This window comes from Staurois parvus, unplaced genomic scaffold (assembly GCF_062004578.1).
Source record: "Staurois parvus isolate SC_StPar_1 unplaced genomic scaffold, SC_StPar_1.0 ptg000395l, whole genome shotgun sequence".
In the NCBI taxonomy this organism is placed as follows: domain Eukaryota; kingdom Metazoa; phylum Chordata; class Amphibia; order Anura; family Ranidae; genus Staurois; species Staurois parvus.
Window position 1 is genome coordinate 46,925 of NW_028318191.1, and position 15,641 is coordinate 62,565.

At 42.4% G+C, this 15,641-nt stretch overlaps 1 protein-coding gene across 1 annotated transcript in view; it reads right to left on the minus strand.

Annotated features, from left to right (window-relative positions):
• DSTYK (dual serine/threonine and tyrosine protein kinase) overlaps positions 1 to 15,641 on the minus strand; it is a 130,950-nt gene that overhangs the window by 18,491 nt on the left and 96,818 nt on the right. The window contains exon 9 of the mRNA XM_089686345.1: positions 5,394 to 5,526. Within this exon, the coding sequence (XP_089542471.1) occupies positions 5,394 to 5,526 (133 nt within the window). The remainder of the gene's footprint in view (positions 1 to 5,393; positions 5,527 to 15,641) is intronic.

Below are 15,641 nucleotides of genomic sequence, written 5' to 3' on the forward strand. Positions count from 1 at the left end.
TTACGTGGCCTACCACTTCCTGGCTGCGTTGTGGTTCCCAATTGCTCCCACTTTGTTATAAGACCACTAACAGTTGACCATGGAAAACTTGGTAGCAAGGAAAGTTCACGGACAGACTTATTGCACTAGTGGCAACCTATCATGGTACCATGCTTGAATTCACTGAGCTCCTGAGAGCGACCCATTCTTTCACAAATGTTTGTAAAAGCAGTCTGCATGCCTAGGTGCTTGATTTTATACACCTGTGGAGGTGATTAGAACATCTGAATCCAATGATTTGGAGGGGTGTACCAATACTTTTGGCAATATAGTGTTCATACAGCACAGTGTAAATTGACCGTGCTATACAAGTACTTGTAATAAATAAAAAAAATTAAAATAAAAGAATGCTACCAATAAAGTGTTACTAAACCCAGGACCCTGCATTCACTATTATCTGGTCTCCTACAGTAGAAAAAAATGGAAATGCAATTATTTTAGTAAATATAAACTGCTAAAAACCTTTTCTCATCAGCAGTGAATAGTAGTTTTGTGACTTCTATCAGGTCCATCGAGCACTGGTTAAAGCTTCTAGAAGTTTTCATTCTCCTCTGACTGTCCTATGAGGCTGCATGATCCCCGAAACTGTCTGGGCAGTGACGATCACATGTGCCCCCCCCAAAAAAAGAAAAACCCTCTAGCAATACACACCAAACTAAGCATGTGCAGAGTGCCTCCTAGGGCTCTGTACTATCAGCAGATAGATTGGGGAATGTGGAGGATAGAGAGGATCAGAGGAGACAGGATCAAACAGCCTTTTTTCCTACACAATGCAGAGAATTAAACCCTTAGGTTCCACAGTGTGTATAACAAGCATGTTTTACTGCATATACAGACTGATTTTACGGTTGTGGGTTTAGTTTAAAAAATAAAGCGTGGGAGGTCCTCTCGTTCAACCCCTCCTGTTGGCCTGTATGCTTGGATAAGGGTCTAGTAGGGATTTTGGAGGAGACCCCACTGTTTTGTTTACATTCAGCTGTTAGTGGGTAATCCTGCTGACAACGAGTCATTGGTTGCCAAGGACACGGTGGCCACTTGCTTCTTAAACCACTATTTGCTGCTATACACCGGCACAAAAACGCTAAATATGAAAATTTTTTAGTCTTTTTTTTTTTAAGCGCCTAGTGTGCATGGAGAGTCAAAGTCGCTTCTCTTCGCTACTGACCTGCTGCAGCTCTCAGATGTCAAAACAGTACCGCATTATACATGGAGATGTCGCCGTTGCTCCCCTCTACTCTCCAAGGAATGGGAAATAAGGTACGTATTGTGGTTGTTCCTATTCTAGACATAATGACTATTTAAAATACTCCTGCTTGTAGTTCAGCTTTAACGAAAGTCACAGTACAACTGATAAGACACCATCTTAATCTCCAGAGGAAACATTTTCTGTGGAGTTGAGACTACAAATGCATAAAATGCCCATCATCCTGACACTGCATCAAGCTAAAAAGGGCCACCAACTAGACTCCAAGGCTGTATTTACACCTTTGTGTCTTTTCCTTGATCATTGAAATCAAAAGCAAATGCATCTAAACAAAATGTGAAGGTACATGGACACACAAATGCACACTGACATGTGGTAATGGGCAATTTAATGTGCATTGTAACAAGTGTAAAAGCTCAGCAATTTGAGACAACACTCAACATGCAGTGAGAAGTGTTTTGATTTCTCATGAATATCAATGGAACAAACATCAGGCAAAAATCTGAATCAAGCAAAAAAGAGCACTTGGTGTCAGGGCCCAATCAAGCTAGGCATAAAGTATAACCTGCCTACCTTTAATGTGCAAAAAAAAAATAAAAAAATCATTTTATCATTTTTTTTTTTTTTTAGATGAATTTCGCATTTAAAGTAGAACTATAGGCATTGAGATGTGCAGGAAAATGGATGTAAAACGGAGGTCTATGCAAGTGAAATCTGCGCATCGGTTTTCTTGCGAGTATGTGAACGAGATCTAAAAAAACAAAAAAAAAAAACAAAAAACAAAAAAAAACACTTTCATGCAGTATATACTGTAATCTTTCGGCTGAGCATAGTGTTAACACAGCTTTTTTGTTTTCTTTAAGCCCGTGCAACTATTACTACCCGTTGTCAGTACAGCCTTTATTTTCCAGGCCAAACTGTTCAGCAAAAGTGGCAATTACTTAGGGTATTTACAAAGATTAGATTTTATCCATATGAATTAACCTTTTTTTTTTTTTTTAAACTGTAGCTGCAACTGCTTAAAAGTCATTAACCTGCTGTTGGGTTTAAACTTCTTCCAAATTCAAAATTTAATGTCTAATCAAAGATAACCCTGCTGAAAGTCTGAAGATTTTGCTGTGAGATTTCAATGCAAAACAAACATTATCACCTTGTAAGAAGACAGTATAAACAGGATCAGAAGCGGATGCATTTGCAGGAGCCACAAACCAAACTATGGTTTTGCCCTGATAAAATACCAGGAGGATTTTTTTCCTGCAAACAAATCCTGATCCCCACTTCATACACAACATATCTATACAGGGTACAAACAAGTCACAGTTTTTCTGAAGGCTGGAGCCAACTTTACACCTTTGTGCTGGTAAAGAAGTGAGCTGTGGCCAGAGAAGTGAACTGAAGTTGTCAGGTGCTAACTTTTTATGGGAACAACAATTTCTGCTATCCCCGAAAAATAGAAAAAGCAGTTAATCATAAAAACATTTTTCTTGCGATAGGGATCATCTCCATCTTGTAACAGGGAAATTGGTTGGTAAAGGCAAATCTAAAAGCTGAATGTGCCATTCTTGACTAGAAAACTTGAGAAACTAATATTTGTTTTGTCTCCTAGAAAGCACATGAAATGTCAAATGGTCATGAGTTTAAGACTCTAGTTTGTTAACTTGCGCAATAAAAGCTGACAATTACAGCTCAGTCTGTGTTCACTTGTTTTTTCTGGGTGTGTTCTGGAGCAATTCTCTCACATGGGTTCAGAGCTGCCTGTTAAAGTGTTACTAAACCCAGGAATCTGCATTCACTAAATCTGGTATCCCACAGTACAAAGAACATGGATGTGCAATTATTTTAGTAAATACAGGTGAAATTCGAAAAATTAGAATATCATGCAAAAGTTCATTTATTTCAGTAATGCAACTGAAAAGGTGAAACGAATATATGAGATAGACTCATTACATGCAAAGCAAGATAGTTCAAGCCATGATTTGTCATAATTGTGATGATTATGGCTTACAGCTCATGAAAACCCCAAATCCACAATCTCAGAAATTTAGAATATTGTGAAAAGGTGAAATATTCTAGGCTCAAAGTGTCCCACTCTAATCAACTAATTAAGCCATAACACCTGCAAAGGGTTCCTGAGCCTTTAAATGGTCTCTCAGTCTGGTTCAGTAGGAATCACAATCATGGGAAAGACTGCTGACCTGACAGTTGTGCAGAAAACCGTCATTGACACCCTCCATAAGGAGGGAAAGCCTCAAAAGGTAATTGCAAAAAAAGTTGGATGTTCCCGAAGTGCTGTATCAAAGCACATTAATAGAAATTATGTGGAAGGGAAAAGTGTGGAAGAAAAAGGTGCACAAGCAGCAGGGATGACCGCAGCCTGGAAAGGGTTGTCATGAAAGTCCCCAACACTTTTGAATGGTCTTTTCCTAAGGAGTGGACGGAGGCTGGTGTCAGTGCATCAAGAGCTACCACACACAGACGGATCCTGGACATGGGCTTCAAATGTCGTATTCCTCTTGTCAAGCTGTTCCTGAACAACAAACAACGTCAGAAACATCTTACTTGGACTAAAGAAAAACAGACCTGGTCTGTTACGCAGTGGTCCAAAGTCCTCTTTTCTGATGAGAGCAACTTTTGCATCTCATTTGGAAACCAAGGACCCAGAGTATGGAGGAAGAATGGAGATGCACACACTGCAAGATGCTTGAAGTCCAGTGTGAAGTTTCCACAGTCTGTGTTGATTTGGGGAGCAATGTCATCTGCTGGTGTTGGTCCACTGTGCTTCATTAAGTCCAGGGTCAACACAGCCGTCTACCAGGATTTTGGAGCACTTCATGCTTCCTTCCGCAGACGAACTTTATGGGGATGCGGACTTAATTTTCCAGCAGGACTTGGCACCTGCCCACACTGCCAAAAGCACCAAAACCTGGTTCAATGACCGTGGGATTACTGTGCTTGATTGGCCAGCAAACTTGCCTGACCTGAACCCCATAGAGAATCTATGGGGCATTGCCAAGAGAAAGATGAGAGACAGGAGACAGAACAATGCAGAAGAGCTGAATGCCGCTATTGAAGCATTCTGGTCTTCCATAACACCTCAGCAGTGCCACAGGCAGATAGCTTCCACATTGAGGCAGTAACTGCTGCAAAAGGGGCCCAAAGCAAGTACTGAGTACATATGCATGCTTATACTTTTCAGAGGTCCGATATTGTTCTATGTACAATCCTTGTTTTATTAATTGCATGTTTTATTCTAATTGTCTGAGATTGTGGATTTGGGATTTTCATGAGCTGTAAGCCATAACCACCACAATTCTGACAAATCATGGCTTGAACTATCTTGCTTTGCATGTAATGAGTCTATCTCATATGTTAGTTTCACCTTTTAAGTTGCATTACTGAAATAAATTAACTTTTGCACGATATTCTAATTTTTCGAGTTTCACCTGTATAAAATACCTTTTTTCATCATCCGTTAGAGCAGTCCTGTGACTATCAGTGTCCAGGTGAGCACATGTTAAAGTGTGTAGAAAGTTTTCATTTTGCTGTAAGAGGATGCAGAACCCCTGACCTCTGCATGGGATCAGCATAGGGCCAATCAGCACTTTCCAGACTCTCCCAGAAAAAGAAAAAAAAAAAAGAAAAATAAACAAAAACCCTCTAGCAACACACACCAAACTGAGCAAGTGCAGAGTGTCTCCACACAATATGTGTTACCAGGAGATAAGACTGGGACACTGGAAAAAGGGGAGGATAAGAGAAGTCAGGATCAAACCACGTTTTTACACAATGCAGAGGATTAAGGACCCTTAGGTTCCACAGTGATTATAACAAGCATGCTTTACTGCATATACAGACTGATTTTACTGTTGTGGGTTTAGTAACACTTTAATGTGATATAGTGGCTGGGGGTGAAAGAGAGGGCAGACAGGGTGAGAAGATTCCAACATACTCTAAAGAGACAATTTCTAATTTTATTTCCTGCATCTCTGCAAGTCAATTAAATAATTGCTCGTAGGGGCAAAAGAATGTACAAACTACTCTTATCAATAAAAATGTTTGGTTTGGCGACAGGGTCTCCAGAATTACAAAAAGGTAAAATGCTTATACTCTAACTTCTACTTCTGTTAATATAAAAACAGAACGTGCTTACCTTAAGTCCTGCGTAAAGATCTCTATGGAGACGTTCTGTGATTAGCAGAACTGCAATGCTGGAGCCTCCTCCATAATTATAGTCAATTACAGAGCCATGCAAATCGACCAAACGCTCGTGTTTAGGCAGGGACCTATAAGAGCATATTTGCACCAGTTATACATAAGTAAAGGCAGCAATCAAGCCATGATTACCAAAATCCAGAAAAATTATTTTTTTTTACCTCCTGAAATAGAGCTTGAAATCCATTATAGCTTTGCCTAGAATTCTAATTAATAAAAGCTACTCCAAAATCTACTTAGTAGAACACTCCATAAAGAGAAGCAAACTCAAAAGGGATATTTCAGTTACATGAGATATCTGGAATGTCAAGCAGTACCACTATAGTTTATTACGTTTCCCATCCTGCTTGTACTTCTGCCACGTTAGGGTTGTACCTTAATGTGTTACATTCTACCAAATATGAAATACAGGATAGGACTCCATTAGTACCATAACATATTTGGATTAAAAAAAAAAAAAAAAAACAAAAACAAAAAAAAAAAAACACATCTCCCCCTCTCACACCTACATACAGTAGGCATTCATGTTTATTTCTTTTGTTTGTATTGGTATGACACAAAGTGGAGAAACAAAAAGCCATATCAAATACATTCCACGCAAAACTGCAAGAATGGACTGGACAAAATTATTGGCACCCCCAATTTAATATTTGGTAGCATACCCCTTGGAAAAAATAACTGAAATCAAATTGCTTCCTATAACCATCAATGAGTTGTTTTTTTTTTAAATTCTTTATTTTTTTAGTAAAAGAATCTGGCAATGCGATACACAGCATAAGAGAATAAACATTAAAAAGTCCCATATGAAAAACGGATCACTGGGTACTCTAGATCATGGCATCATTGTTCAACATATACAAATAAAAGGGTGGATGGGTAACCCATGGCGATATTGTGCATGATACCTAGGAGCCGTGAACCACCAATAACAAACGTTGAATTCCAAGCCATGTTTTATATTTTACATGTAGAAAAAAAAACACAAACACACACTCTTAGATGAGTAGATTGAAAAAATAGAATACAGAGAATGCACAGTGGGGTCAGTTAGAAATAAGAATGAAAGGAAGGAAAATGCAGGAAGGAGAAAGGGGAAGAAAGAAAAAAAAAACCAAAAAAAAAAAACAGGGGTCCAAATCTTCTAATATTTGTCCTCTCTTTTCTTAAATATCATAAGATTTTCCATTTCTTGAATCTCTTCAATCCTCGCCTTCCAATAAGCTGTGGTGGTGGTGGGGCTCATACTTTTTTATAATGTTGGAATACAAGCCCTCGCAGCCATGAAGAGGTGTTTAAGTAAGGAGCGTTTGATTTTCTTATTGGATAGAGGGGTGGTATTAAGGAAGTAAGCAACTGGGTGTTTGTGGAGAGTCACTCCTTTTCGGGTCTGAATTGTGGTTTCTACCTCAAGTCCCCACAGAGCCAACAGGTATTATGGACCTGAGGAAACATACGGTTCACTTTAGCTGGAGTTCTGTATAACTGTGTGAGGACCTTACAGCTTCCCTCTTGGCATCTACTGTCAAAGGAAGCTTTAAAGGGAGAAGCGAAGGATAGTCTCCTTCTGGGCCTGCATAATGGAGGTATTGAGATCCCGTTCCCATTGATGTACGAAAGGAAGGTCGGACGCATTGCTCGAGTCAATTAAGAGAGTATAAAAAAAAAATATAAGTGTGATGGCGGTTGTCTATCCAGGCAGATCTGCTGAAAGTGGGTGGGTTGGCGTAATGTATGGTGATTGGCCGTGTAGTCAGTTGAGCACGGTGGAGGAAATCAAGTGAAGAGCGAAACTGATGTAACATCATGGATCGTCAGGAGTCTGTGATTAGAGGAGAAATGAAGGAGTCTATAATAATTACGTTTCAAAAGCACATCAAACTGAGTCTCCCATGCCCGGTGAAATGTCGGAGTGCCAAATACAGAAATTAGAGGGTTTGGGTAAAGTAAGGCGAGGGAGTGGAAGCTCAAAAAAAGATATAGCAACTCTTAGTGTCGCACCTATCATAGGGTGCTAAATAACCTCTGCAGGGCAGGAGTGAGAAGGAACCCAGGTGAGTCCCGCCAGCAGAAGGCTCACCGTACTCTGTTCCAGGTCAACCTTGTATGAGGTTATGTAACACACCATTCCATAAGTCTAGTCAGATGTGAAGCTTCATAGTATTTTACAAAGTCAGGGAAAGCAATCCCCCCTTATACTTGGGCAGTGACAATATGGATCCGCAAACTCTCAACGGTTTGTCAGCTCAAATAAAGCAAAGGAAGCATGCCCTCAAGGCCCAAATAAAGCGAAGGAAGCGTGCCCTTAAGTCTTTCAGGAAACTCTGCGGGAGTTTTACCGGCAGCGTTTGGAATAAAGAAGACGCGGCATCATGTGCATTTTAAAGACAATAGTTAGGCTGAACCAGGTAAGCGTCTACCTGTCCCAATGTTGGAGATCAGATTTGAGTTGGTTGAACATAGGAGAAAAATTAATTTCAAAAATCCTGTGAATAAAACGGAATATTCATCCCCAAGTACTGTATATGAGAAGTTGTCCATTTGAAGTTGAAGTGAGAGCTTAGTTGAAGTTGCATTGCAGGGGGTATTTCAATGCCTATCGCCTTGGACTTCTTGCAATTTATTTTAAAATTAGAGAGTTGGCCATATCTGTGTAATTCTATTAAAAGGAATGGGAGCGTAATAGTCAGGGAAGATATAGGAGAAAAAAAAAAAAAAAAAGATTAAATCATCAGCAGAAACGGCAAGCTTATGCTCCTGAGATTTGATGGCAATACCCCTTAATGTCAGGGTGGACCCGAATAGTTCTCTAGAAACAGCAGAAATATGAGCAGTGAAAGGGCACAGCCCTGGCGAGTGCCCTTATGGATTGAGAAGGTGTCCGAGAAAAAGTCATTAACCCAAACTATAGCTGAAGGAGTGGACTACAGCGATGTAATCCATCACTGCAGTCCCGCTCCAAGGCCTATAAATTCTAAAATGGTTTTCAGGAAAATCCAATCAACCCTATCAAATGCATTTTCCGCATCAAATGCCTTTTCTTTGTATAAAAGCGCCAAAGGCAAAATGATGAGTCTGGGAATAATAAATTGCAATCAGCACGTGTTGTGCATTTTCCCTGCCTTGAGTGAAACCAGACTGATCAGAGTGGACCGGGGAGGAGATATGAGGGATCAGCAGTCTGGAGGCCAAAATTTTTGAGAAGATTTTTAGATCAACGTTTAAAAGGAAAATTGTCCGCTAACTGGCTTAATGAGAAGGATCTTTCCTTCTTTCGGAATTACAGCCACATGGACGTGAAGTGTAACATCAGGGATATTTTGACAGTCTCTCAGTGAATTATAGGCGGCTACAAATAGTGGGGCCAAAGTAGCAGGGACAGTAATACAATAAAGGGGGAGAGGGGGGAGAGAGAGAGAGCGCGAGCGAGAGCGAGCGCGAGAGAGAGAGAGAGAGAGAGAGAGAGAGAGAGAGAGAGAGAGAGGGAGAGAGAGAGAGGGGGAGAGAGAGACCTACCCATGACCTCTGATGGAGACCCAACTTTCTGACACTGGACCCTACATTGCACCCCAGAATTCTTTGGTAGTCTTCAGATTTCCTAATGCCATGCACATGGTCAAGATATCCAGTGCCTGAAGCAGCAAAGCAACCCCAAAACATCAGTGAACCTCCACCATGTTTGACTGTAGGAACCATATTCTTTTCTTTAAAGGCCTCATTGTTTTTCCTGATGTACTTTTGTTTCGTCTGTCCACAGCACGTTCTCCCAAAAGGTTTTTGGCTTCCTCAGGTAAGTTTTGGCAAACTCAAAACTGGCTTTTTTAGGTTTCTGTGTCAGCAGTGGGGTCCTCCTGGGTCTCCTACCATAGCGTCCCTTTTCATTCAGGTGGCAACGTATAGTGCGAGCTAACACAGTTGTAACCTGTGCCTGAAGGTCAGCTTAAAATTTGTCTGGAAGTTGAGACCGCTTTCTTCACACAGCAAAAAACAGTGCAACAAAAAACAAACTGAAGGCAGGCTGAAACGCAACCCTTCCCTTTCAATTGTACACACCTGGATAACACTAGGACCAAGCTGAACCTCTGCTTAACAGACATAGCTGAAAGACAGAGTTCTACGCTCAAAGCAATAAACCCAACAATATGTGGGCTAGACAATTATAATGCTGTGAATACCTTGTCTCCCCGAAATGTCAGGCAACACTAGCAATCCTGTCAAAATCTTGGTAACAGCTGTCCCAGTTATATGCATAAATTCCCCCATTTTCTACTGTGAAAGATGATGCCTTCCTACAATTTCAATTTCCTACTCTCCCAACCCAATGCAAATCTACACTGAACACGGAAATTACTGAACAGGAAGTTGCTGAAGCCATTAAATCTCTTAAAACCAACAAATGGGCAGTCCCTGAGGGTTACTCCTTGCCCTTTCATAAAGTTTTTGGACATATTAGTAGCAAAACCTGAGGCATTTAATTATCTAAGAAAGGGGGGCATGGCCTGGTGCATGGAGCTGTAGCAGCGTTACCGCTGAGCTCCCAACCCGGTCCTCCATTACGGGCATCCTCTGGTCCCTCACAGGCTGCCAAGTCCACCCCATATGGGGAAGAACCATCTTCGGACCGCCCCCCCCCCCCGGTGGCAATATAAGCCGGTTTGTCACCCGAGCCAGGGCCAGGGCCTCGGGCGCCACGGCTGTCAAGATGGTGCCGGCACCTCTTCCCTCCTCATCCTCCGTGACTGCAGGGCACCTGACAGATGAAGGGCAGGTACACACAAAGCACACAGAGATCCCCGCAGCCCCTCCCCAGCATCTCTCTGCTCTGAGGATGGCTGAAATCTGCAGTCCCACATGAAATCCCTGCACTCCTACATAAATCCCTGCACTCCTACATAAAATCCCTTCCTACAAAGGCAGATTTTGAGCAATGTGTGAAACGTATTGAAAGCACATACAAGCAGGAAATTTCTGATCTTAAAAACGGGACATTTGTGAGCGCATGGAAGAGATGGAAAATACCGCTGACTGTCTGTGTAATGCTTTACAATCCCACGAGGAGACCCATACGGTTCTTATACAACAGCTCATGTACCAGCAGGATGACATTGAGAACAGGAACCGCCATAACAATATCCATATCAGGGGTATACCCGAATCTGTTGAACCTAAAGATTTGGCTGTGGCAGCTACCTCCATCTTCAATCAACTACTCCAGCAACCTAAAGACACCTACATTGAGCTAGACCGCATACATTGCACAATGGGCCCGAGACACCCTGATCCGTCTTTAGTCCGTGACACTCTCTGCAGGGTCCATTACTTTAAGGTCAAGGATGCTATTATGCGTGCGGCCAGCACGCAGGATACCATCCTATTCAAGGACGTACCAGTGATGCTCCTCCCTGATCTTTCCCTGCAGACTCTAGCCATGCATAGGGCTCTGCGTCCTCTCACTCAAATTTTGCAAGAGAGGCATATTCGCTACCAATGGCTGTTCCCATTCCAGCTTCATGCCTCACAGAACAGTAAATCTGCCCAATTCCACACTCGGAGATCTGTCCACATTTCTCAGAGTGCGCACCTGCCGCAAGTGTCCCTCCCGGACTGGCCCCTTCAACTTCCAACCCCTGGCCTCCCTCTATCCTCTTCCTGGCAGCGGTCCGACCGCAAGAAAAAGAAGCGTTCCGGATCCTCCTCTCAACAGATCCCGGAGGGATGACCCCTTATCAACATGCATTGGGGGGCTTCTCCCTTTACTCCTTTTTCTACAGTTTCTACACCTACTGATGGTTACCACTGCTGGTTCAGTATTTTATATTTGTGCCTGTTGGTTTTTTGATGTTTTCTGAGGCTGTGGCCTGTTGCTAATCCCTGGGTATCACCACTGCAGTTTTGCCGTGACGGACAGGGACGCCTTTGGCCCTAGCCTTAGGGGCTTTTCTTGTTTGTTTTATTCACACCACGTTTTTTGCCATATTTTGTTCATTTTTATTTGTTGGGGGCGGGGGTTTATTTACTTATGCCTGTTTGAGGGATTGTTGAATACGTTTTGTAAGAGGCGGTCGCCCTTATTTGTGGGTGATCTCCCTCATGTTATTTGCCTGTGGGAGGCCTGGGTCAGGATCAGATACGTGCGCCTTTGACGTTCCCCATCTGCGTAGTATTACACTGTATGTTATTTTGACAGCTTGCCTGTCTAGTAGTTTCTCTCTCTTCTTTTTCTTACTTTTATCTGCTCTTTTCTCTTGATTTTTCCCCTCTCCTCCCTTTTTTTTTTTTCCCTTTCTTTTCTGGGGTTGGGGGCGATTTGGCAGGGCTTTTTTAGTGTCACACTTTTTACCAATTTGTTCCCCTACAACCAAATTTGACTCCGATAAAATTTTCTTCTATTAATTGTAGGGGTTTTAACACTCCGGAGAAGCAAAGCCAGATGCTCTACCATTTCCATAAATATGGCACACAAATCTTACTACTTCAGGAGACTCATTTTCGCTCTGATGGTATCCCAGTCCTCCGTAATCGTTACTATACTCAGTGGTATCATAGTACTAATCCGCAGACTAAGTCTAGGGGAGTGTCGGTAGCCTTTCATCATACTTTCGACCCAGAGGTCTTGGACTCCCTAATTGACCCAACTGGTCATTACCTTTTCCTTAAATTGAAATACCAAGATTTAGTTTTTAAAGTTGCAAACATCTACACTCCCAACCTTAATCAGGCTCCGTTTCTTACATAGGTCCTTTCCCAGCTATCTGCTTTTGGGGGTTCCTGTCTCATTGTTGGAGGGGACTTCAATGTCGTACTTTCTCCAGATTTGGACACTTCAGCAGGTAAATCTCTCTCCTTCTCGACCTTATCCCAACTTAAGTCGTGCTTGCATGATTTATACCTAGTGGATATTTGGCGTATTCAACATCCTTCGGAGCGCGACTATAGATATTACTCTGCAGCTCATGCGTCATACAGTCGTATAGACTATTTCTATGTCTCGCAATCCTTGCTAGATTGCCCGACCTCATCCTCTCTTGGTCACTTCTTAGGGTCAGACCTTGCTCCGATCCATCTTGCGATTCAAGACAGGCCATCGTTGGTTTGCCTTTTTCGTGGCACCTAAGACACCCTACTCAAAGATTCTCTCTGTATCGCGGAGATAGAGAAGACTATCCAAGACTTTCTTGTTGATCACACAATGGACACTACTGGCCCTCTTACTCATTGGGAGACCCTCAAATGTGTTCTTAGAGGGGTTCTCATTAAACATGGCTCTTGCCTAAAAAAGGCTTGTACAGCGTAGATGCGGCGATTATTTTTTGCACGTTTGGAACAGTCTCACAAACGTACGTTAGACCCGGTGCTTGTGGTAGAACTAACGCTCACAGAGATTTACACCAACTTTTCCTCCCTCCCTTATTGCACGAGACAAAGCACGACATACCCATTATTCTTTAGCTAACAAATGTGGCCAACACTTGGCGCGTGTACTTCATCCCCGTCCAGTCCGCCGTCCGATTCAATGCATCCAGGCACCTGATCATTCTAAACTTTACCACAATAAGGACATCTGTTCTGCGTTTCAGCGCGATTATTCTCATTTGTATAACCTCTCCTCGACAAATCCTGATATCTCCCCCGTTTCCTCTCTGCCGGCTATGTCCCAATATATTGCGGAGACGGCGTTACCTGTCCTTGATGCCCAAGACGCTTTGGATCTAGAGGAGCCCTTCTCGGTTATGGAAGTTCTTGGGGCAATTAAGGCCCTGAAAAATGGCAAGTGCCCGGGTCCAGACAGATTCACCCCTCGCTTTTGCAAAACATTCGCCGCCCAATTAGCTCCGCTTCTGGCCCGAGCGTTTAATTCCATTGACGATTCAAGCGTGCCTTCATCAGCCTTTCTGTCCGCTACCATTTTGGTTATCACCAAACCAGATAAAGACCCCTCTCATTGCAGCAGCTATCGCCCGATTTCGCTAATTAACCTGAACGTTAAGCTTTTTGCTAAAATTTTAGGGAACAGACTCTCTCCTTTTCTACCAACCTTGATCCACCCTGACCAGGTCGGCTTTGTTCAGGGTCGCGAAGCACGGGATAATACTTCCAAAACGATCCATCTTATCTCTTACATCAAACACCACGGTTTAAAGGCTTGCCTACTATCATCTGACGCCAAGAAGGCGTTCGATCACGTCGACTGGCGCATTCTCAGTCTTACCTTGGAACAGATTGGCTTGGGACCGCAGACTCTCGCTCGGATTATGTCCCTCTACTCTCGCCCCTCAGCGTCTGTCCTGGCTAACGGTATGATGTCATCGTCCTTTCCTATATCGAATGGAACCAAACAAGGATGTCCCCTCTCCTCTTTGTTTTGGTAATGGAACATCTTGCGCGAGCCATACAAGCTAACGACTCTATACTGGGCATACTTACTCCTTCTGCGCGCCACAGGTTATCCCTATATGCCGACGACCTACTAGTTTACGTCCAACAACCACTTGTTTCCCTCCCCAGTCTTTTCCATGAATTCCGTAGATTTGGTTCCTTCAGTAACTTTAAAAACTTACTATGTCTAAAAACGGAGGCCCTCAATGTTTCTCTACCTGCCCATATCATGGCGAACCTTCGTCCACATTTTTCCTTTCAATGGCGACCTAAGGCCATTACATACCTGGGGGTCCAATTTCAGATGATCTTACTGCTTTATATTCTCTTAATCATTTACCCTTACTTTCACTGGGAATCTTGTGAAAATTGATGGCAAGATGCAGCATGTTTAAAATAATGGCAGACAATTAGCAATTTTCTGCGTGAAGCTGTGTATGGGCCACTCTTGGACTTTCCGACAATGACCCCAAGCACAAGGCCAAGTTCACTCTCCAGTGGTTACAGCATAAAAAAAAAAAAAAAAAAATAGATATACCGCTACAGGGTGGCATATATACACATTATTTTGCATCTCCAGGTAAGGGGTGTGCGTGGGCGCCATACATGCACCGCCATTCGCGGCTGTGGAAGTCAATCACCGGCGCCCGGTGATTACCGAGCATCTCCTATGGGAAGGAGGACTGCTTTGTTTACCAACAGTCCTCCTCCCCGTCAGCTCGGGCACACTGCTCTGGATTGTCAGTCTTTTTTTTTTCCAATAGCGCCAAAAATTAAAAAAAAAAAAAAAAAATTATATACAGATGATCAAATACCACCGAAAGAAAGCTCAATTCGTGGGGAAAAAAAAAGGACGTAAATTTCATTTGGGTGCAGCGTTGCATGACCGCACAATTGTCAGTTAAAGTAACGCAGCGCCGTAACGCATAAAATGGCCAGGTCAGGAAGGAGGGTAAATCCTCGGGGGCCAGTGGTAATATCATCGAGCCACTCTGGGGAGATCTCAAACTTGTGGTTTACGCAACATGACCAAAAACTTTGCATGACGTGAAGGCATTTTACCAAGATGAATGGGCAGCTATACCACCTTTAATAATATGGGGCCTCAAACAACTATTACAAAAGAATGCACAATGTCATTGATGCTAAGGGGGGAATATTTAATAACAAAGCCTTATAACAGTTACATAGTTAGTCTGGCTGCAAAAAAAAAAAAAAAAAAAAAAGAAAAGTTATAATCCTATACCCACAGTTGATCTAGAGGAAGGCAAAAATCATGATCCAATTTGCTCCTGCAGGGGAAAAAATTCCTTCCTGATCCCCCGAGCGGCAAATTGGATATTCCCTGGATCAATTTTACCTATAAATGTTAGTATCCAGTCATATTCTGTGTATCTAAGAAAGAATCCAAGCCTTTTTTAAAGCAATCCACTGAGCTGACCAGAACCAACTCTTGAGGGAGTCTATTCCACATTTTCACAGCTCTCACTGTGAAGCAACCTTTCCGTGTTTGGAGATTAAATTTCTTTTCCTCCAGACGTAAAGAGTGCCCCCTTAAATATTTAAAAATAAATCCTAGTGGCAATTAGAACATCTATCTTTATGAGGGTGCAGGTCTATGTACCAATGGCCAACTGATTAAAATACAAAATCTTTTTTAGGAATGAACATAAAATGATCTGTTCATGACTGTAAATATGTGTACCCATAGAGTAAGGAGGGCACACTTTATCAGTAACACGTGACCCTATTCAGCAGATATATGCATATCTTATTATTTCAGCCAGTCTAATTACATCTGTAGATATAAAGC